The sequence below is a fragment of the Trichosurus vulpecula genome, chromosome 1, assembly GCF_011100635.1.
Source record: "Trichosurus vulpecula isolate mTriVul1 chromosome 1, mTriVul1.pri, whole genome shotgun sequence".
Classification (NCBI taxonomy): Eukaryota; Metazoa; Chordata; class Mammalia; order Diprotodontia; family Phalangeridae; genus Trichosurus; species Trichosurus vulpecula.
The window spans coordinates 229,616,941-229,641,124 of NC_050573.1; the positions used below are offsets into that span (position 1 = coordinate 229,616,941).

Here is a 24,184-nt window from a genome sequence, read left to right on the forward strand (position 1 = left end):
CCTGAAACTGTTCAACCCCTCTTTGGCCACTCCCTGTGGGGTTTCCCCTTTCCAGATGGTCAACAGTGAATAAAAGAGAGACTTCCATTAATTGATGTATTAAAAGAGATTTTTTCCTTCTCTTAGAAGGATCATAACCCTAATCAAAGTACAGAAAGTGAATACAGTTTTTTAGGAGGATCATCCAAGGGCCTCTTTCCCAATCCAGTCCCCACCCTAACTGATGCAAGAAGTAATCCTTCCTAGGCTAATTTAGAGAGAAGAAAGCAGGATGTTGTTTCAAAAATGATAAAGACTAGGGGCAGCTGGGTGGCACAGTGAGGAGAGCATTGGCCCTGGAGTCAGGAGGACCTGAGTTCAAATCTGGTCTCAGACACTTGACACATGTACTAGCTGTGTGACCTTGGGCAAGGCACTTAACCCCAACCGCCTTGCCCAAAAAACCAAAGAAGTGATAAAGACTGATTGGTAGTAGTTTCTCTTTCAGATTAACTAAGCCTTCAAATTTACAATAATTTTTAAATTCTTTTTTTAATATTTCTAAAAACGGAAGGGTGGAAGAGGACGTTGTCGACTTCTACAATACCTATTGTGTGACAGGCTAGGTGCTAGGTGCTCTGATCACAAAGACAAAAGTAAAACAGCCCCTGCCCTTGGGTATCTTACATTCTTATTAGGGAAGATAATGTGTACACATATAAATCAATTCAAGTCAACAAGCAGTATTAAGCACTTACTACATATCACATATTGTGTCATGAGCAGGAAATATGAAGATAGTAAAAAGCAGTCCCTCTCCTCAATTAGGTTACATTTTAATGAGGAAGACAAAATATGAACTGTACTTACAAAGTACATACTGAGTAAATTAGAGGGCATCTCTGAAGGACAGGCACTAGTAGGTGCAGTAAGCACACTTTGGGAAATGCCTCATGTAGAAGTAAGGGTTTGAGCTGAGTCTTGAAGGAAGCCAGGGAAAAAGAAGGTGGAGACAAAGAGCGAGAGAATTCCAGGCTTGTGGGATAGCCAGTGAAAAAGCATGGAGTTAAGAGATGGAGTATCACAAGCAAGAGACAGCAAGGAGGTTGGTGTTTCTGGATCATAGAATCTGTGGAGAGGAGTAAGGTGGATTTTACGTTTGATTGTAGGGGTAATAGGGAACCACTGGATTTTATCAAGTAGAGGGGAATGACATTGTCAGACAGATGATTTCAGAAGATAACCTTGGCAAATAATTGGAGGATGAACAAGACTAGAGAGAAACTTGAGGTAGAGAGACAAATTAGAAGGTAATGGTCCAGGTGTGGCAGCAGTGTCAGAGGAGGGAAGGGGATGAACACGTATACAACACATGTTGCAAAAGTAGAAATGACAAGATTTAGCAATCAATTGGATGGAGGAAAGGTGAGAAAAGGAACAAATACAAAATGGCATTTTGGGTTTTTTGGGCATTTTTGTTTGGCATTCAGAGTCTTTGGCATTCTTGGAATTTTAAATATTTAAAATGATTTTCATAACCTAGTCTTCTCCTTTTTCAATATATATTCCACAACATATATTCTTCAATTCAGTGACACTGGCCTCCTGGCTGTTCCATGAATAAGACACTGCATCTCTCAATTCTAGAAATTCTCTGTGGCTATACCTCATGCCTGGAAAGCTTTTGCTCCTCCACTCTACATACAGACCTGCCAGGCTTTCTTTAAGTCCCAACTAAAATCCCACCTTCTAAAGGAAGCCTTGCCTAATCCCTCTTAATTCCAGTTTCCCCCTCTTTTAATTATTTCCTAATTATCTTGTCTCCCCCATTAGACTGTGAGCTCCTTGAGGGTAGGGACTGTCTTTTGCCTCATTTTTTGTCTCTAGTATTTAGCACATTGCCAAGCACAGAGAAGGCACTTAACAAATATTTATAGATTGATGGTGGGGGCAAGTGCTACCACGGGAAGTTTAAGTGGGATACTGACTCAAATAAGGAGTTATAAAAGGATTGTCTTGCCACAATGAAGGTTCAGTTAAGATTATGTAACATAAATATTCAGTGGACCCCAGGCTTTGTGATTTTCTCCAGCTTTGTTCAGCAGGACGTGAATAGGAGCAAACACAGTGTTTGGTGGCAGTAATCCACGACTGGGTCTTGGCAAGGCATGACTGATTACAGGATAAAAGAAGCAAGCAAATGGTGAGTATACAATTTTGTAGAGTTGGATTGCTCACCAAGGGTTTGATATAGGGAAGGAAAGAGAGTGAAGACAATGCTAGTGAAAGGTGGAGGAACTGAAGGTTATGGTAAGAACAGATTATAAAGCAGAGGGAAAGGTGGAATGATAACAGATTATGATCAGATAAAGGAATTTCAGAGTTCATGTAGGTAGAAATATAACTTTTGTGGGTTATGCCAATATCAAGGGCATGACCATCTCTATGTGTAGCTGAAGTGGAATAAATGATATAGAGCTAGCCTTGGAGCTGGGAATTATGGATTCAAATCCTCCCTCTGACGTATATGTGGCTGTGTTAGCCTTAGCACATCACCTAAGCTCTAAGTGCTCTAGGCCAGAGGATAATGAACTCCCTGGGAACCAGATTAAAATGTAACTTTAAAATGTTTAATAAAAATAAAAATATAACAATGTTAATCTGTGGTTTTCAAAGTCAGTATGTTTCAATTTGAGTCTGATATTCTCTAGGCAACTAAGACTATAAATTGCATAGAAGGTATACATTAATAGAGGAAGTTTTCTCATCTGAAAATATACTAAAGAAATCATAAGTTGAGTCCCTCCATCTATGTCTCATATGTATTATATTTGTGCATGTTTTCTCCTCCATTTGAATGTAAGTTCTTTAAAAACAGAAACTACTTTGCTTTTGTCTATATTCAATGCTTAGCACAGTGTTTGGAATGAAGTAGAAGCTTAATAATATTTGTTGATTGACCTGAGTTCATATGAATATATAAAGTAGTTTCAGTCCTCCTATTATGATGCATCAAAACACATTAGCTTTGCTTAAATAAATACACAAGATGCTAAAGGATACCATTAAAATTGGGTAGTTATTTTATAGAATATACTTTAAAAGGTTATTAGTTTACATGTATTTAATAAAAAATCATCAATCATAAACTACAATATAAATACAAGTACCCTAGTGAAGCCTGTTAGTATCTACCCTTTCTATTAAAATTTCTACTAGATGCTTTGGCAGCAACAAATATACTGATAAAGTCTAAGTGTACTTTGAGGAGTATGTGAAAAACAAGAAATGATCAAGATTGATTGAGACCAATTAATAAAAATTTATTTTTATAATGTATGTTTTATAATTTACTCTTTATGTTTCAGCTCAGAAAGGTATAGTTTTATATAAAGTTAATAAAACTATTTAAAAATGGAGTTAAGTTGCCTGGGCAAAGTTTTGTATTGCTTGTGCTAAACTGTTTATTCCTTTTCTAATTCTTTCTTCCATAGTTCTGATTTCTTTTCTAATTTTTTCTTTAGGTGCTATTATTAAGGTACTTAATTAGTCTTAAAAAAAACTTTTAATTCTTAAAAAGAAAAAAAAAAGAAAAAACAACAGTTGGCTTTATCTCTTCTGGGAACTCTAATTGAGTTTCCTTCCAAGCTGTGTTTTCCTTTGAGGAATTGCTTATAGATGTTTTGAATCATTTTCTTCTGCGTTTAGTTCTTGAGTGTCTCTGCCACCCATTACAGCTCATTATGGAGGGATTCATTTTTTTGTTTGCTTATTCTTCCTGACTCCTTCCTAACTTCAGACTTGATGTTTGGGCTGGGCTCTGTATACTTTTGGAGAGAAGGTCTGGGCTGGTCCTTTTGCTGCTTTTTTGAAGTATTGAGTGCTGTATCATTCCAGCCTTGCAGGGATAGATCAGGATTGGGACTCTTAAGTTTTCAGCATTGACAAAGTGGTCTGGTCCAGGGCAGAGTCTGAATTCTGTTCCCTTGGTCTCAGCTCTGTGAATTCCTGACCTGGGTTTGGGTCTCTACAAAAATAAACAGCTGCAATTCAGCCCCTAACAGCCAGCTGGAAAGTTCTGTTGGTTCACAGTGGCAGACCCTCTTTGGTCGGGGATTTCTACCTTGGTTGTTTCTCTGCATGCTGAGCTAGATGCTTTAATTGAGAACTAGCTCTCTGCCTGGAGTCTGAGCCTCATCAACGCTGGCTTCTGAGCTTCCTCCTTTCTTAGAATGTAGGGCTCCTCTCTCTTAACATTTGGGACTGCCTATCCCTATCACAGGGCACTTAGCTCTGGATCACAGTTCATTTATCTCCAGTGTAAATTAATTACTTAAATTTGCTTATTTATTTCCTGCTGTGGGATTTTTCTAATATTTTATTAGCAACTATGTTATTTTGTGATTTATCAAAATATTAACAAAATTAGACAAGTTTAAATTATTTTTAAAAAAATTTTTGGTCTGGAAAAAATGTTTTCCCCCCAATTAAAAAAATCACCAACAATTTGAAAGAAAGGACATGAGAATTTCACTTAATCTAACGGCTTAAGGAGGTCTATAGAAGGTTTGGTTTCTTGTTTGGTTTTATTTTGCTCTTGGACACTTTTCAGGTCTGACAGAGTAGTAATTATCATTCTCATGAGAGAACAGAACATGAGTAATGAAATCAATGGTGAAAATGACTAAGCTATACAAAAGGATTCTTGGGTAAATATGAGAAAGAGCAGGTGCAAAATATGTAATTTTGTGGCAATTTTTTGGGGTAGAAAATATATAGTTGGGGGGGGCAGAGCCAAGATGGAGACTGGAAAGCAGGGACTTGCTTAAGCTCTCCCCCAAATCCCTCCAAACACCTGTAAAAAATGTCTCTGAACAAATTCTAGAGCTGCCGAACCCACAAAATAGCAGAGAGAAACAGGTCTCCAGCCCAGGAGAGCCTGGATGGTTGCTGGGAAGGATCTATTGCATGGTGCTGGGAACTGAGCACAGCCCAGCGTGGGCTGCGCCAGGACAGAATAGCCCGGGAGTCAGCCAGCTGAAACAGGCTTTAGGGAGATGAATCACTGAGCTGTGGCAGTTACCAGACTTCTCAACCCACAAACACCAAAGAGCAGGTTAGAGGGAAACCATGGAATCGAGTTCAGAGCAGTCTGATCACCAGCACTGGGGGTGGCAGAGGTGATGTGGCAGCATCAGGCAACTCCTGAGGCTGCTTCCAGAACTCCAGTGTCAGCTGCTTTCCGAATCCCTGGCTCACACAGTGGGAGGAATCTAGCAGTGCATCAGAGCAGGAGTGCAAGGAGCACTTTGTGGCAGGCAGGTTCTCTTGCTGTGCCCTGCTTGGATCTGCATTGCAGTCCTGGTTGGTATTTCTTGGGGGAGGAGGAGCACTGCTGTGAGAAAGCCTGGGGTGATGGTGGAGTAGAAGTAGCTCTGAAAACAGCAGTGCTTGGACCCCACAGTTCGGGACAAAGTACCCTCTACTCTACAAGCTGTCATACACTGACAAAAAGCTCAAGCATCAAGTAGTTGGCTGGGAACATCACCAGGCAGCGAAAACAAACTCAGACTCAAACTCAAACTCTAGATTCCTTTTTTGGTGACAAAGAAGATCAAAACATACAGCCAGAAAAAGTCAACAAAAGCCTACATCAAAAGTCTCCAAGAAAAATATGAATTGGTCTCAGGCCATGGAAGAGCTCAAAAAGGATTTGGAAAAAGCAAGTAAGAGAAGTAGAGAAAAATTGGGAAGAGAAATGAGAGTGATGAAAGAAAATCATGAAAAACAAGTCAACAACTTGCTAAAAGAGACACAAAAAAATACTGAAGAAAGTAACACCTTAAAGAATAACCCAAATGTCAAAAAAGCTCCAAAAAGTCAATGAGGAAAAGAATGCCTTGAAAGGCAGAATTAGCCAAATGGAAAAGGAGGTCCAAAACACCACTGAAGAAAATACCACCTTAAAAATTAGATTGGAGGAAGTGGAAGCTAGTGACTTGATGAGAAATCAAGATATTATAAACAGAACCAAGGGAATGAAAAAATGGAAGACAATGTGAAATACCTCATTGGAAAAACCACTGACCTGGAAAATAGATCCAGGAGAGATAATTTAAAAATTCTTGGACTACCTGAAAGCCATGATCAAAAAAAGAGCCTAGATATCATCTTTCAAGGAATTATCAAGGAGAACTGCCCTGATATTCTAGAGCCAGAGGGTAAAATAGAAATTGAAAGAATCCACCAATCACCTCCTGAAAAAGATTCCAAAAAGAAAACTCCTAGGAATATTGTTGCCAAATTCCAGAGCTCCCAGATCAAGGAGAAAATACTGCAAGCAGCCAGAAATAAACAATTTGAGTATTGTGGAAACACAATCAGGATAACACAAGATGTAGCAGCTTCTACGTTAAGGGATCAAAGGGCTTGGAATATGATATTCAGGACGTCAAAGCAGATAGGATTAAAACCAAGAATCACCTACCCAGCAAAACTGAGTATAATGCTCCATGGCAAATATGGATTTTCAATAAAATAAGAGGACTTTCGTGCTTTCTTAATGAAAAGACCAGAGCGGAATAGAAAATCTGACATTCAAATACAAGAATCAAGAGAAGCATGAAAAAGTAATCAAGAAAGAGAATTCATAAGGGACTTACTAAAGTTGAACTGTTTTGTTTACATTCCTAAATGGAAAGATGATGTGTGTAATTCATGTGACCTTTCTCAGTATTAGGGTAGTTGAAGGGAATATACAAATATATAGACAGAGGGCACAGGATGAGATGAATATGAAGGGATGATATCTAAAAAAATGAAATAAATTTAAGGGGTGAGAGAATATATTGGGGTAAATTCTCTCACATAAAAGTGGCAAGAAAAAGCATTTCTGTTGGAAGAGAAGAGAGGGCAGGTGAGGGGGAAAGAGTGAATCTTACTCTCATCAGATTTGACTTGAGGAGGGAATAACAGACACACTCATATGGGTATCTTACTCTACAGGAAAAGTAAGGGGAAGGGGATAAAAAAAAGGGGGGATGACAGAAGGGAGGGCAGATGGGGGAGGAGGTAATCAAAAGCAAACACTTTTGAAAAGGGACAGGGTCAAGGGAGAAAACTGAATAAAGGGGGACAGGATAGTATGGAAGGAAATATAGTTAGCCTTTCACAACATGAGTATTGTGGAAGTGTCTTACATAATGATACAGGTGTGATCTATGCTGAATTGCTTGCCTTCCTAGGGAGGGTGGGTGGGAAGGGAAGAGGGGAGAATATTTGGAACTCAAAGTCTTAAAAGCAGATGCTCAAAAAAAAAAGTTGTTTTTTGCATGCAGCCAGGAAACAAGATATATAGAGAATGGGGCATAGAAATCTATCCTGCCCTACAAGAAAGTAAGGGGAAAGAGGATGGGTGTGGGAGTCGGGTGACAGAAGGGAGGGCTGACTGGGGAATGAGGCAATCAGAATATATGCCATCATGGAGTGGGGAGGCGGGGGAGTACAAATGGGGAAAAAATTTGTAACTCAAAATCTTGGGGAAATCAATGTTGAAAACCAAAATATTAAATAAAAATGATAAAATTTTTAAAAAAAGAAAATATATAGTCAATAGTACTCAAGGGACTTCTCTGAACCCCCTTGCCTTTTTTTCCTTCTCTTTATCATCTAGTGGTAATTATAGCAGAAAAAATGTTACTCTTCAACAGATTTAGTGTGACTTCATTGATGTCTGTATGAGCTCTAATGGTGCAGACTGATATCCATCCAAACCTTATCATCCTGTGTGATTCTTGTCTATTATCCTTCCATTTACAATCCAAAGAGGGTCTTGGTGCCTTCTGGTTGTGCTGCCTTCAGAAGAGACCTCTATGTATGCCTGCTGGGGTCTAGTTGCTCTTATCAGCTTTATTTGCTTTAACGCCATTTCTACTTCCTTGTGCACTGGGATGTCCCAGTGTGATTGCTCCAGTGTCACTGATGGGGAAAGTAGCTTATTAAAGAAATGCTGACAGATAAATCGCATTTTTCATTTGTTTACTGCCCTCTCATTTTCATCTTTGAGTGTCTTCAAGGTGATCCAGTTTAATCAGGTCTCACAGTAAGCTTTTTGGAAACTTGCTTTACGGATAACATTTCTCATCTTAGGGGCATTCATTTTTTTAAAATATTGGGCTAGAGCAGTTTTAATTGTGTCCCTGGCTATACTAATTTTTATTTCTTTTCTTCTAATTTGGTACTGATTTTGACCTTCATTCTAACAAGTTGATGGTCTGAGACATAATTTAAAAATGACTCCCACATCCAAAACCAGTTGTGTCCTGTCAAAATATAGTCAATTTCATTTTGTTAGTGATGTCATTTTGTGTTTATCAATTCTAACACCTCCTGATTCTATTGCTGATGACAATTTTCATGATCTATAGGCTGTAAGTAGGCTTCTATATAATCTATATGTTTTTGGTCTCCTTCATTTTTTGATCCTAAACCATATTTCCAAAACATGTTTTATCATTCTTTACTATGTTTCACCTTTGGATTACAGTCCTTGGGTACTAAGTATGTTAACTTAGATTTGAAGGTCTTAATGAACTCTTCATAAAACTTCCCTACCTTTTCATCCTTTGTAACAGATGCTGGCACATAAACTGCAATTATGTTCAGGTTGGTCTTTTTTGCTTATGTGCATTATAATAAATACTTCAATGTGAGATGACTATGGATCTTTAAAACTGTGTGATTGTTAGCATACTTTGCCCCCCTTTCCAGTACCTTGTTACTACAGAAGCAGAAGGAAGTCTTACATGACTCAGATCCATTTTGTATTTTATCTTGGTTAAAGAATTCATCACCTAATGGCCAGCCTCCTGATAATTTCTCTGTATTCTTCTAAGACTCACTTCTTCATTCCATCACTAGAACCATACCCAAAGCTTTTTTCCTCCTTTAAATTTTTGTTGCATTTGTGTTCCAAGCTGTTTCCCTCCGTTCCAAACCTGCACTAGAGAAGATCGACATTTGACACAGATATGTGTGTGTGTGTGTGTGTGTGTGTGTGTGTGTATGTATATGTGAAACTATATATACATAGTTCCATATATCAGTTCTTTCTCTGGAGATAGATAGCATCTGCCTTCATTGGTCCTTTGTAGTTGATCTGAACATTCATATTACTCCAAATAGCTAAGTAATTCACAGTTACTCTTGGAACAACATTGCTGTTTCTGTACACAATGTTCTCTTGGTTCTCCTCATTTCACTCATTATTTCATGCAAGTCTTTCTCTGTTTTCCTAATCAACCTGCAAATTCTTTCTTAAAGCACAGCAGTATTCCATCGCAATCATATACCACAACTTGTTTAGCCATTCCCCAATTGATGGGTATCTCCTCAATTTCCAATTCTTTGCTGCCAAAAAGAGAGTGGCTGTAAATATTCTAGAACAGATAGGTTCTCTTCCTTTTTCCCTGATCAAATGAATATCTAATAGTGGTATTGCTGGTTCAAAGGGTATACACAGTTTTATAACTCTCTAGCAATAATTACAGATTGCTCCCCAGAACAGTTGGATCAGTTCACATTTCCAGTAACAGCGTATTAGCATCCCAATTTTTGCACATCCTCTCTAACATTAGTCATTTTCCCCTTCTATCATTTTAGCCAATCTGACAGGTGTGAGATAGTATCTCAAAGTTGTTTTAGTTTGTATTTCTTAAATTAATAATAATTATTAGTATTTTTCATATGACTATATATAGTTTTGATTTCTTCCTCCAAAAACCGTCTTTTCATATCCTTTGACCATTTATCAATGGGAGAATGACTCATATTCTTATAAATTTGACAATACATTTGTGGTATGAGGCCTTTATCCAAGAAACTGTTTATAAACCCCAAGCCTTTCCAGAACTTATGTTCTACCTAAAGAACCTTCTAAAACCCAGAGTCACCAACATTTGATGATCAAATACTGGAGTAAAGTTCTTAAATGAAAATGAATTTCAAGTGACCTTGTCTTTACTTCTCAGCAGTTATAATTAAGATTTTCAGTCTTTATCTCATGGAAGCAAAACAGAGTGTTTCCTATTGATTTTTTTAAAAGATTAATCAAAGCAATTCCTTTGAAGTTCAAAAACTTTCCTGTGATAAAACACAAACTCAGCTTGCCATTAGAGGACATCTACAAACTGGCCACAACCTAGTTTGCCACCTTTATTTTACACTCAGACTCTTCACAGACTCTAAGTTCTAGTTAAAAGGGGGCTATGAGAGGTTCACTATCACGCTGCACTTTCAGACCTCCATAGATTTGTGCAAGCTGTCCTCCATGACTGAAAAGCATTCCTTCCTCATCAGTGCCTGTTGAAATCTTTCTCTTCCTTGGAGGCTTAGCTCAGGTGCCATCTCTTCTATGGAGTTTTCCCCGAACCTCAGCTGAAAGTGACTTCTCCCTCCTCAAATATTCTTATGGCACTTTGGAATTCTCATTTGTCCCAAGACACTGTACCTTTTGACCTACTTATGTGCGTGTACATGTTATACTTCCCCTACTAGATCATAAGGTACTTGAGGAGACTTTTTGCCCCCATCTTTGTATGCACAGCATTCAACAGTGTCTTTTTTATTTTACATTTTTTTTTGCAGGGGGGAAGGCAGGGCAATTGGGGTTAAGTGACTTGCCCAAGGTCACACAGCTAGTACATGTGTCAAGTGTCTGAGGCCAGATCTGAACTCAGGTCCTCCTGACTCCAGGGCCGGTGCTCTATTTATTGTGCCACCTAGCTGCCCCTCAATAGTGTCTTATACAGAACTGATGCTTAATAAAGGTTTGCTGAAATGTACTACAGATTAAGGACTTGGCCTTTATCCTTCTTCACATAAACAGTACTTAGCATATCATCCTCTATATGGCTGGCTGGCACTCAATATATATTTGTTGTTGAAGATTAAGAAATTTTTTTTTAAAAAGGATCAGAAGTTTTCTAAGCTTTAAAAATCACTAAAATCCAAAAGAAAGCCTTGGCCATAGTTGGAGAAAGGCTGGGGGAGTCAAAGAGGAGGGGTCTATGCAGGAGTTCCTGCTGGCATTGCCTCAACCTACTCTTTCCAAACATTATGACCAACATTAGCATGCATGTAACTCTTCATCACAGGTTCTCCAAATGATGGGTATTATAGATGCTAGGGATTTTCCTAGTTTCTCTAGTAACACTGCCTTTTTAGATTCAAAGAAGAACATTAGGAACTAAATATTGTAAACAGAAGAGGTGCTACAAGTTTCAATATTTAATCCTTAATATTTACACTGAAGATAAACTTCATAGTCTTTGATGAGACATGTGATCATTTTTCAACATAGACTATAAAAATTCCGGCACACAAAATTTTATTAAAGTATTTAAGAGGAAACAGTGACTTGAAATAAATTTTTTGATTTCTTACAATCTGTGAAAACTCTCCAAAGTTCTTTAAAGTAAAAAGAATAATTAACTCCAAATAAGCAAAGTAATAGGAATATACAAAGATGCTAAAACTATACAAAATGGTTTTTGAATAGAAATATTGGAAATGAGGATTTCAAGTTTCCATAGAAGATATTTTGTCACAGACACAAATTTAAAGATCAAAATACAACTGGAATGACATAAAGCAGTAAATAATGTTTGTACATGGAGACATATTCCAAAGAAAAACCCTCATCAATAATTTACCTAAAGGATAAAATAACTCGGATGAGATAAAGTATCAGGTAATCATATGCTAGAATATGGGTCTACTATTCAATCTTATATTAAATTATGTAATTTTGGACAAGTTTTTTAATCTCAGTGGGCCTCAGTTTCCTAATCTATAAAATAAGGAGAAGGGTTTATTTATCTCTAGTCTTAAAGTCCTGTGAGCCTGTGAACAATTAGTTTGGTGATCTAAACAACAATTTTAGGAGAATAATTGATTATTTAATTTCTGCTCCACTCTGAATCATACTTAGGAATGAATGATATCACTAAATGCATGTAATTTATTGTACTTTGTCATACATAAGGTGTCTTAGAAATAGGATAGAGCCAACATCACTGTCCACAATGAGTCTCTGGGATCTAATATGTTCTTATCTAAAAATCCCTAAAGCTTTTTAGTCTGGAGCTTCAAAAATATATCAGCGGATTCTAAACAACTGTTTCTCAAAGTATGTCTTTAGAAAACATTAAATTCTCTTATCAGTCTACTATCTCACTAAACAGTGAGACCAATAAAAATATACATACATACATATTATATATATATATATACATATGTAATATATATGAAATAAACATTACATTCTAGGAAGGTAAGTAAAGAATTATTTGAAATATAAATAAATTCCTGGGAAATACCATATGTAGTTTTGAATGGAACCATATCTAGGTGATAAGAAAATAGCATCACTTCAGCCAGCCCCAATTTGACACTATGAAAAACTGATACATGCTTCACTCTTATTTATTGGGAACATATGATTACAGAAAAGGGGTAGGGAGAAAAGAGCTATGGGTTGAAGAAAGAATCATAATAAGACAGTGATTGAGATTGCTTTATCAGAAAAGAAAGTTTCAAAAAACATTCTACCTGTGTCTGAATCTCGATCTTCATTTCTTGATGGACTAACGCTAAATGGAAGTTTACGCTTCATAGATGATTTCTCTTTCACCTCTTTCCCCACATCATTCCTATCAACTTTTGGAGTTTTGCTGTAGGATGAAATCTTTTCTTTACTCTATTAGGGGAAAAAAAAACACAAGTGTGAACAATGTTATGTAAGTGTAAACACAATGATAGTTTTTAAAAGGCAATAAAATAGGAGTAAAATAGCTCAAATACTTTAGTATAAGTTTGGGGAAAATTAAGACTCAATCAGTAATTTTTGTGTAGAATTATACAGACATTGAAATATATTAGGGAGATTTCTGCATCTCCAATATTCGAGCAATCTTGGTGGGGGTGGGGTGGGGTGGGGAAGAGAATAAGCACAAACATTGGAAACTGGTACATAATTGATCTAAGTATCAACAACCCTAGGCCTTAAATAAAGGAAACAAAGATACAGCTCCAAACTAGTGCCTAGCACACAGTTTGTAATAAGGGAAAACTCTCAAGTGAAGTGACCAAGTGTCCTAAGTCAAGGTTCACTGCCACATAGTCAGTTAAGAAGCTGTTACAAAACCTAAAGGCAGAATGGTATCATTGAAGAACTGTTTATTTGGAGTCAGAAAACCAGGGTTTGAATTCTGTCACTGCTATGCAATTCTATAAGCCTCAGTTTCCTCATGTGTAAAAGCTGATTTTGACCTTTTCATCTACTGTACTACTACCTGATTATAACATCCCATGTTTAAAAGGGGCAATGAATGAAAGAAAAAACATTTATATTAGGTACTTACTAGGTGTCAAACATTATGCTAAGCCCTGGGTATACAAATGCAAAAGCAAATAAAGTCCCCTACACTAACAGAGGGAGAAGATAACACATCCAGGGAAGCAGTGGTCAGGGTTTGGTCCTGAAAGTAACAGGGATATTAGCAGAAATGATCTGATCATGGTTCTAGAACTGGAGAGGTGGGGAGAGAAGGCAAAGTAGTTGTGGAAGATAGCCAGGCAGTAGGAAGTGAGGTATGGCATAATCAGCAATTAGGATATTGAGGCCTTAAAGGGGAAATTCTGAAGATAAACACGTTAAAATTTTCAAGGGCATGGTTTCTGGTCCACATGGCAAGGTAGTAATAAAGTTAGCAAGTACCAATTGATAAATGGTCAAAGGATATAAATAAGCAGTTTTCAGGGGAAGAAATCAAAGCTTTAATACTGAAAAAAAATGCTCTAAATCATTTATCATTAGAGAAATGTAAATTTTTAAAACTCTGAGGTGCTACCTCACAGCCATCAGATTGGCTAAGATGACAAAAAAGGGAGATGACAAATGCTAGAGGGGATGTGAGAAAATAGGGGCACTAATGCGCTGCTGATGGAACTGTCAACTGGTCTAAGCACTTTGGAACTGTGTCCAAAAAAAGCTATTAACTGTACATACCTTTTCACCCAGCAAAGCTATTTCTAGGTCTATTCCTCAAAGAGATCAAAGAAAAAGGAAAAGGTGCCATGTATATGAATATACTTATAGATGCCTTTTTTTGCGGTAGCAAAGAATTGGAAACTGAGGGGCTGTCCATCAATATGAATGTGATGGAACACTTGTACTGTAAGAAATGATGAAAGGGACAGTTTCAGAAAAACTTGAATGAACTGATAAAAGTTAAATGAGTAGAGCCGGGAGAACAATTTGCACAGTAACAGCACTATTGTAAATAAAATAAACTCTGAAAGACTTGGTAACTCTGATTAATATAATGACCAACAATTCCAAAGGACTCATGATATGCTTTCCATGTCCAGAAATAGAACTGCAAGATTCAGAGTGCAGACTAAAGCACATTTTATTCTATCTTTTTCTTGAGACATGGCTAATGTGGAAATTTGTTTCACATGTCTATACATATTTGTAATGGTTTTTATTTTTCTTGTCTTTTTAATGACTGGGGAAAGTGGAGGGGAGGAGAGAGAATTTAGAATGGAAAATAAAATAAAACTGAATTTAAAAAACTCCAGCATAGTCAGCAAGCAGTCATATCCAGTCTTCTCCTTAAGTCCTCAAAAAAAGGACAATAGGCAGTCTACTCTGTTTTTCTATAGCTCTAAGTTTTTCATTTCATTAAGACAAGATTTGCTTTCATAATTTCTATCCTTTGTAAACAGTTCTGCTCTTTGGGACCAAGCTAAACAAGTATAATCCCTTTTCCAAGTAAGGGCCCATATCAAACACTTAAAGATATTTATGATGTCTTTTCTAAGTCTTCCCTTCTCTAATTTAGACAACATGCTATATTTCATATTACTGATCTAGTTTATCTGCACGGGTTCCCATAACTGGTGCAAATTTGACATTGAAATAAAAATTGAAGGCTATGTGTACAAATAACTGGTTAAGAAAAGAATGGTGGGAAAACAATAGATTAAGTTGAATTTTTGCTCTAAAGAAAAATATTTATGTTCTAGAGACAGCTATCATATAAGAATAAAAATGAATGAACAGTATTGGTTTGGGATGAAAAGATAGAGTAAATTACCTATATAAGCACCTAAACAATACCTCAATCCAAGGTATTTTCCACGGTAAATACAAGAATATAAAAAAAATGAAACTAGTTCCTTATTATTGTGCTAATTTACTACAGTAAATATAGTGCTACATGATACTATAGATAACAGAGAAGGCTGTAGTAAGTCATGGAATATTAACATCTCTGAAGATATGAAATTGAAGATCACCCAAAGGGCAATGGTTAGAGGCATTGGTGGGCATGAGCAGATTGCGGCACTATAAACAACAAATTCCCCTAGGGAGTCCAAAACTCCCAAGTACAGCTGAAACTGATTAAATTGTGATTTGGAAATGTTTAACAACATAAAAATACAATTCAACACGGATAATGTTAATTTGTGGTTTTCTAAGTTACTATGTGGGCCAGGAGGGATCTTATGCTATTTGAATTTAGACACCACCAATATGGATGCTGTCAAAGAAATCTACAAGTGAAAAAGATAGGATACCTGAAGTAAATAAGGATATTCAAGAGAAAGTGATGACCACCGCCCAAAAAGCCATCCTGGGGTGAACTTGGGATCGTATTAACAAAGTCATAAATCATTAGCAGGCATGGATAGGTTGGAATACGTATTGTTGGAGGTTACATACATACTCATGAGATCACAGAACTATATAAATTTGACTGGGAATGGATAAACTAAAACATTTAACCACAGTGGCTTGAATTCTACACTACTGCTATAAATCTAAGCCAGCTGTACACAATTACAGGATCTCAGAGGTGGGAGGGATAACAAAGGCAATCTAGTCCATCAGATTGTGAACTCCTTGAGGGCAAGGACAAGCTTTTGTCTCTTTTTGTATCCCCAATGCTTAGCACAGTGCCTAATAAATGTTTACTGACTAGTCCAATCCAAATAAAAACACTCTCTATAACATGCTCAACAAGGCAACATGTAGCCTGAACCACTGATTGGATTTCTTCCTTTGTATATTTTATTAATCTCATATTTGAATAGAACCCCAGTGATCACTCAGTTCAATCTATACCGGAATAAAAATCTGCTCTGCCATATATCCAGGATCCAGCCTTTGTATGAAGACCTCTAGTGAGAGAAACTCTCAAATTCTCTAGAAATCCAAAAGTTCTAAACTATCCCCCTGAGTTCTGGTCTCACATCACTAACTCTCAATTTGCCATCAATCAACAAGCATTAATTAAATATTTACTAAATTCCAGGCCATGTGCTAAGTGCTGGGGGTACAAAGAAAAGGGAAAACAGTACTTGTTCTCAAGGAGCTTGTATTTTAATGGAAGAGATAGACTGTATATAAGTAGGTTTAAATGTGTATAAATAAGATAAAGAATAGATGGAATAGATTTTTGTTTCCCTTAAAGGGGAAATCACTGGAAGCTAACAGAATTAAGAAAGGTTTTCTGCAAAAGACAGAGTATAAACTTGCAGGTATACCAAACTCAACATGTTAAAAATAAAATTCACAATTCCCACTATACCTGCACCTAGTCCAAAGTTCTCTCCACTAACAAGGCCACTGTCCTGGTTCATATCCTTATTATTTCCTTCCTTGATTGTTACAATAGCCCTTTATTTGTTCTCCCTCTTTCCACTCTTTCACTGCTCCAATCCATTCTTCGCACTGCTAAAAAGGGAATCTTCCTAAAGCATATAGGTCTATTATTATTCTGGTAAAGAATTTTAGTGAATCCCTGTCTCTATGGTAAAATATAAACACAGCAGCTTGGCATTTAAAGGCCTTCATAATCTGGGTCTAGCTACCTTTCTAGATCTATTTCATATTACTTCTCTTCACACTCTCTGCGTCTCAACAAAATTGACCTACTTATTGTTGCCCCAATTTGGCAACTTCCATCTTCCTGACCTTATTAATCATCTCTATACAGATGACTCCCAAAGCTAGACAGCCATCCCTAGTTTCTCTCCTGAGCTCAGGTTATGTACCTCCAATTACCTATTGGATATTTCAAACTAGAAACTATATACATCTCAAATTCAACATGTTCAAAACTGAATTCGGTTCCTCCCAAAACCCAGCCTCCTTCCAAACTCCCTTCTTTCTGTGTAGAGTACCATTATCCTTCTGTCAACCAGGTCCACAACCTTGGCATTATTCTTCACTCCTTACTCTCTTCCTTCTTACACTATGTTTTTCTCTACCTCTTTACAAAGATTTTTAATATAAAAAGTTTATCCAAAGCAAATTTTACTGTTATCGTCTGATTAACAAATTTAAACAGTCGATGATAAAAAGTTTTTGCAGTCAAATCATTGATTTGTTTATATTTACTACAGTGAAATCTCTGTCTTAAAAACATTTAATTATCAGCTATTATCTCTTAATTCCAGAAAAAGCACAAACTACTGAGGAAAAAAAGGTAGTTCAGATGTTTTGCCTGAGGGGTGATGTCTACTTGTGGTATGAAGGGTAGAGCAGAAAGACGTTTTTCTTTTGGCAGTGCACTATAGTATAAGTGAGGTAAGAAAGGGAAAAGGGAGTTAAATTAGAAAAGAAAACTTTCTAATTCCTACTGTGATAGGGTTTCTTCTTATTGAAGAATGCTGATTCAAAATCATATATATCATATTTAAATATATTTGGCATATTTAAATATTAAATATTATTTAAATAATATTCAAGCATATTTAAACATGGGAAGAAAGTGACATTCTAGGACCAATTATAAATGATTATATAAGAATTTGAATTAGTCACATTACTAAAAGACAGACTATCTATGGCTCTACTTTCTTTTCTCTTACAATTTAGCTTTTGACCTCCTCACTGAACTCTTTCTCTTGAGTTACTAATGAACTCCTGCCAAATCCAACAGACTTTTTTCTGGTCCTTACCTTTCTTGACCTCTCTTCAGTATTCTCTCCTCCCTGTGTCTTTATGACACTGATCTTCTCCATCTTCTTCCTGTCTGGCTGCTTCTTCTGAAGATCCTTTGCTGGATCATCATTCCTGTCCCATCCCTAACTGTAAATATAACTCAAGGCCCTGTCATGGGTCCTTTTCTTTTCTCTTTGTTTTACGGCCTTGCCTGATACGAATAATCTGAGCTTCACTGAGTTTTCAAGAAAGTGTGAATACTTTTTACACATGCATGTGAGCATAGTTCCAAATTGCTCTCCAGAATGCCTGAATCAGTTCACAACTCCACCAACAATGTAACAATGTTCCAATGGAAACAAACATTTATTAAGTGCCTACTATGCTCCAGGCACTGTGTTAAGTGTTTTACAAAAATTATCTCATTTAAACTTTGCAACAATCCTGGGATGTAGGTGCTATTACTATCTCCATTTTACAGATGAAGAAACTGAGGCAGATAGTGTTAAATGGCCCATGGTCATACAGCTAATAAGTGCCTGAGGTTAGATTTGAACTCAGGCCTTTCTGACTCCAGCTCCACCACTCTATCCACTGTATCCTTTAGCTGCAAATATTTATATTCCCTCGATGTTTCTACAGGGGGAGATAACACACATAGAAGGGTACATAAAACAGGCTGTGATTTTTTTGGGGGGAAAAAAGCACTAGAAGCTAAAGGGTATCAGGAAAGATATCATGTCGAAAGTGACACTTGAACTGGATCTTGAAAGAAACCAAGGATACTAAGAGAGAAGGGAGCACATTCCAGGCATGAGAGACAGTGCACAGGCAGACAGGAAGTGGAGCACTGTACATGAGGACCTGTAAGAGGGCCAGCTAGACCTGATCCTAGAGTGAGTGAAGTGAAATAACCCCCGATAAAGGTGAAAAGGTAAGTTGGGGTTAGGCTGCAAAGGATTTTAAGAGCCAAACATTAGAGTTGTTTTATTTGATCTCAGAAATAACAGAAAACCATTGCAGTTAATTGAGAAGGGAAGTGACATGTTCAAACCTGTGTTTTAGGAAAATCACTTTGCCAGCTGTGTGAAGAATGGATCACAGTGGAGCAGAGAGGCCACTGAGAAGCCTTTTGTCAAAGTCCAGGCAAGAGGTGATGAGAGGCCTGAAGTAGGGTGGTTGTGTGAAAAGAAAGAGTGCAACACAGGAGATACTGCAGAGGTGGAGAGGTTCAGAAGAGAGTGAGGGAGGAAGGAGAAAGACAATGAATGTGACTTCAGACATGTTACTTTGAGATGCCTATGGGACATCTAGTTTTAAATATCTAATAGGGAGTTGGAGATGTACAACTAGAGCTCAGGAGAAAGACCCAGGGGTGGGATGTGTGTGTAATTTTGGAAGTATCTGCATAAAGATGATACCTAAATCTACAGAAGCTAATGAGGTCACAAAGGGAGAATATAGAGAGATAAGAGAAGGTGGCCTAGGACACAGTTTTGGGTTATGCCCCAGATGGCTAGTGAGTGTGATATGGATGACTCAAAGATCTCAAATTTAACACATCTAAAACAGGATTCATTATTCATTGTCTCCCTTCCCTGCCCCCTGCACTGTTCCCCTTATGCCTCTTCCAAACCTCCCTATTTCCATGAAGGGTACTATTATCCTTCTAGTCATCTCAGTTTATAACCTTTGAGTTTAACTCCTCATTCCTCACCCCACATATACAATCAGTTGCCAATTCTACCACCTAGTTCAGTCTTATATCACCTCTCACTTATATTACCACAATAGCCTACTTGATCTCCCAGTTTCTGATATTTCTCTTTCCTCTCCAGTCTGCCTTCCACATCTGTCAAAGTGATATTCCTAAAGCACAGGTCTGCACTCGCTTGCTCAAGAAGCTCCAATGGCTCTCTATTGCCTCTAGGATGATGGTATCACAAGTGGGAGGCTGGGGGTCCATTGAGGACCATGATCTGACCTATGAGGGTTGTGTAAACAATCAATTAAAAGATGAGAAGATTGGGGGCAGCTAGGTGGCACAGTAAGTAGAGCACTGGCCCTGGAGTCAGGAGGACCTGAGTTCAAATCCATCCTCAGACACTTGACACACTTACTAGCTGTGTGACGTTGGGCAAGTCACTTAATCCCAATTGCCCTGCCTTCCCCCCTGCAAAAACAAACAAACAAAAAAAAAGATGAGAAGATGAGCTGCATCTCACTCTCCCAACAACAAAGAATTATGGGGCTTATATCCAACATAACCATATCTACTCATCCTCCAATACTCTCCTACTCAGTCCCTTTTCTCCTTCTTCCTTTCAGAGAAGAAAATTAGGGTCCCAGGGTAATTATAACCTAACCACTACCCAGGCACCCAGTGCCACTGGAATATTCCTCTTCTTCTCCAGTATACCCACACTTGTCCTCCTGATTATGTCATGGTTGAGGCAGGTTGACCTTTGAGGGCAGACTACATATGCCCTAGGGTAGTGACTGATGAGTAAGAACCCCACCTCCTCCTCCCTTTTCATTTTGGGTCAGACAGTGAGTTGCACAGAATGAGGAAGTTTTCACTTATCAACTGTGATCTGTATCATGGTTCTCATTACATTTTCTTCTTCCACTCCAAGTAATATTTATCAAATATTGTTTTATGATTACCTTTTAAAATGCTAATTTTCCTGTGTTTTATAATGTACATAATAATTAGTACACATGTATATGACTTATAAATACATAAATTTGGCTTGTATTTTTATTTTTAATAGGAATAATCAAAAAACTGTAAAGACCACTGCTCTCAGATGAAATACAAACTCCTGTGACATTTATAACACTTTGCAACTTGCTTCCAGCCTACATTTCTAGGCTTATTACTATTACTTCCCTTCAAGCACTCTTCAGACTAGTGACTATACCTTTGCTCAGGTTGTTCCCCTTCTCTCTTTACATCTTTTAGAATATCAGTCTCCCTTCAAAGCTCAGCTCAAGTGCCACTTCCTGGAAGAGACCTTCCCTGATACTCCCAACTACTGGTCCTTCGCCTCTGAAATTACCTACTATTTACTTTGTAAACCTTTTGTATACACTTATATGGATTTGTGTTGCTTTTCCCAATAGAGTACAAGCTCCATAAGGGTAGGGACAATTTCATTTTTGTCTCTGTATGCTCAGCACCTAGCACAGTTCCTTGCACATAGTAAACACTTAATAAATGCCTGTTGATTTACTGAACAGTATAGTGGATGGTGCTCTTTGGAATTAGAAAGACTTCAGGTAGACTCTCAGACACCATACTGTGTAAATCACTTCATCTCTCTGAGCCTCAGTTTCCTCATCTTTAAACAGGGATTCTTCACAGAGGAATCAAATAAGAAATGTATGTAAAACACTTTATATACCTTGAAGTGCTATATAAATGAACTATCACATCAGTATCACTCCTCTGTTAGTACAGATAATTTATAAATAATTATATTCACATTTTCTCATTTATTTTATTTTCTTGTTATTTGAAAGACAAAGCAGGATTAGAATTATATCTTGACTATGTGGAGGCCTAGTGTGAACCGGAATACTATCCTGGCCTCTTTGCACTAGTGAGTGGTATTATCAAAGAGTTCTGCAAACAATTAACTTTCTTGAAACAAACACAGCTGTGTTTACCTAAATATACAGTTCATTTCAAATACACACATTCATGATCTAAAGAGTGCTGTGCCTTTGAACTTTGTTAAAATGGTAGCAGAAAAAAAAAAAACTAACATAGCCAAAACAAATCTCTTCTAATGGACTTATTCTCAATAAGGACTCTGCTCTAAAAGGAATACATGTACCATTTTATGCTATCCAAAACCAAAACTAAATGTTTCAAGATTACATATAGGAAAAAGATAATCAGAAAAGAGAAAGCAAAAATGTTGGTGAAATTAAGATTGCATGTCAGAATATGCCTGAAAGAACAGTGTTTCTCCACACACTTCATTTCAGATAGGTGTCATGGGTAACCAATTACTTGAGAGATTCAGTAATTGCAGACACTCTACAGGATGGAGGTCCTGGGCAAGTCTTCACAGAAGGCTAGCTACAATGAGACAGCCTTGAGGAATGGGGTCAGAGATGATTTTTATTTATACTGATTTCTGGGCAGTGACTACTGGTTTGGATGAGTGGTCTGAAGCTTGGAGGAAATGGAATTAGATAACTAAAGAGTTTCTACTTTGGGCTCAGGAACAATGGAAGAATTTTGCTGTACAGTTGCTTGTATGATGTTATATGTCCTCTGCTGAACTGAATAATCAGTTTGATGCTTTCACAAAAATAGCAAAGATTAGCGATTGGAGCCATCACCAGTCTTGTCATGGGGCCATGATGTTGTATTGTGGTCCCCATAACAAAGGAAGATGAAGATACTTCCGCTCCATGCTCATCATAGCATCTGCCTTCAAAAGATCAGTATATTATGTTCCCATGTGGTTCTTGACCTGTTCCAACTGGAAAAGTGATTATATTGTCCCTCTTCCTCCATTAAAAGGCAAGAGTTTTGCCCTCATTGCAGTTTATGGCTAATTCAAAAAATAGGACTGTAGTGCCAATTATATCTCGTGCTGATGCCACTGGCATCGTAATGAAAGTTACCATTATTGCTTTTACAAAACACAACGTTCTTCCATATTGGAGAAAGTAGGTATTGCAATGGATAGAGCACTGGAAAAGTAAGGAAAACAAGTTCAAATCTGGCTTCAAATATTTACTAGCTGTGTGACTCTTGCAAGTCACTTAACCTCTGTTTGACTCAGGTTCTTCATCTGTAAAATGGGGATAATAATAGCACCTACTTTCCGGGGTTGTTGTAAGGTGATAATTGTAAAGTGCTTAGCACAGTACCTGGCACATAATAAGCACTATATAGATGTTAGCTATATTTTTAAGGGCCCTCTTACACCACTACTGAACTCAGATCAGGGTACTCATTTTACTTCAAAGAAGATCTAAGACTCAGACTTTTGCCATCAGGTTAACTGGATTTTCCACCGTTCATATCATCCCCACGCAGCTTGGTATCATGGAATGCTAAAATGGACTTTTAAGACAACAGCTTACATCCATGATTATCAGGGCTGGATGTCCTTTTCCAGAGGATATGTCTCTGATAAACCAGTGCCACTTCAGAGCTTCATGAAGACACGTTATTATATCTTACTTTTGGATCCTACAATAGAGAACAGAGGCCTATCTGAATGGGCGTTACCTTGCTCAAAGTGAGAACCTGAAAAGTCATTAGCCTGAAAGGGCCAGGGTCTCCTGCTGCATCCTAGGCCATATCCTGGTGAATATCAGGCCACTGGACTCAGATGGCTGTAGAGGAGAAAATGAGGCTGGTGGCCTTGCACAGCCCTACCTCACTCAAATCAAAGTCAACTGCAAGTCATGTCATCATTTCCCTGATGTCATGATCCTCTTCGAGAATGAAGGACAAACACAACAAACCACTTCAGGAAGAAGAGGAGATCTCCATTCCAATGTAGTTTTTAAGAAGACTTTCCTGATCATGATGAATTACTGTTGGATATAGTCCCAGTTGACTCTTTCTAGTCCTTCCTATTTTATCATCTATGCCCAGGCCTTGAGGTTTTTGTCCCCTCAGAGAGCTCTATATAACTCAGGACAACAGTTCAAGTTCCCTTTAAGTTAAGCAGGTTTCTTTTTGCCTGGGATAGTTTGGACAGCTCCTCCCTATGAAGGATTTGGGAAATTAAGTGAGGGAATTGCTAAGAGAGGTTTTACATTTTTTTTTTTACACAATAAGGGAAAGATGAAGTTATCCTTCTTTAAGTAAACAGAGGAGTTTACCTGGGAAAAAGGAGGCATTTTAGCTTAATTTTGAGCCACTGGATGAAAGTGAAGAAGAATATTTATCTAATTCCCATAAAAGAAACATAACAATACATCAGTATATGCCTCTAAAGGGATCAAAATTTTGTGATGTCCTCCTGAAGAAGTTCATAGAGAGGAGGAGATTTTGGCTAGTGGGCTAGGAAATGTTGACAGAATGGCAGTATGAGGTAAGACCCTTTTCAATGAAGCAACCAGGTAGGGTGGGGCCCAGGCTGAGGTAGGGGGAACAACAGGAAGACTAGAAGCAAACAGATCTGAATGCAGAACCCTAGGATTCTATTTCTC

The 24,184-nt window shown here is 37.6% G+C and overlaps 1 protein-coding gene across 1 annotated transcript in view; it reads right to left on the bottom strand.

The window, feature by feature from the left end:
* ANKRD12 (ankyrin repeat domain 12) overlaps positions 1-24,184 on the bottom strand; it is a 207,261-nt gene that overhangs the window by 98,174 nt on the left and 84,903 nt on the right. The window contains exon 4 of the mRNA XM_036735930.1: positions 12,589-12,736. Within this exon, the coding sequence (XP_036591825.1) occupies positions 12,589-12,736 (148 nt within the window). The remainder of the gene's footprint in view (positions 1-12,588; positions 12,737-24,184) is intronic.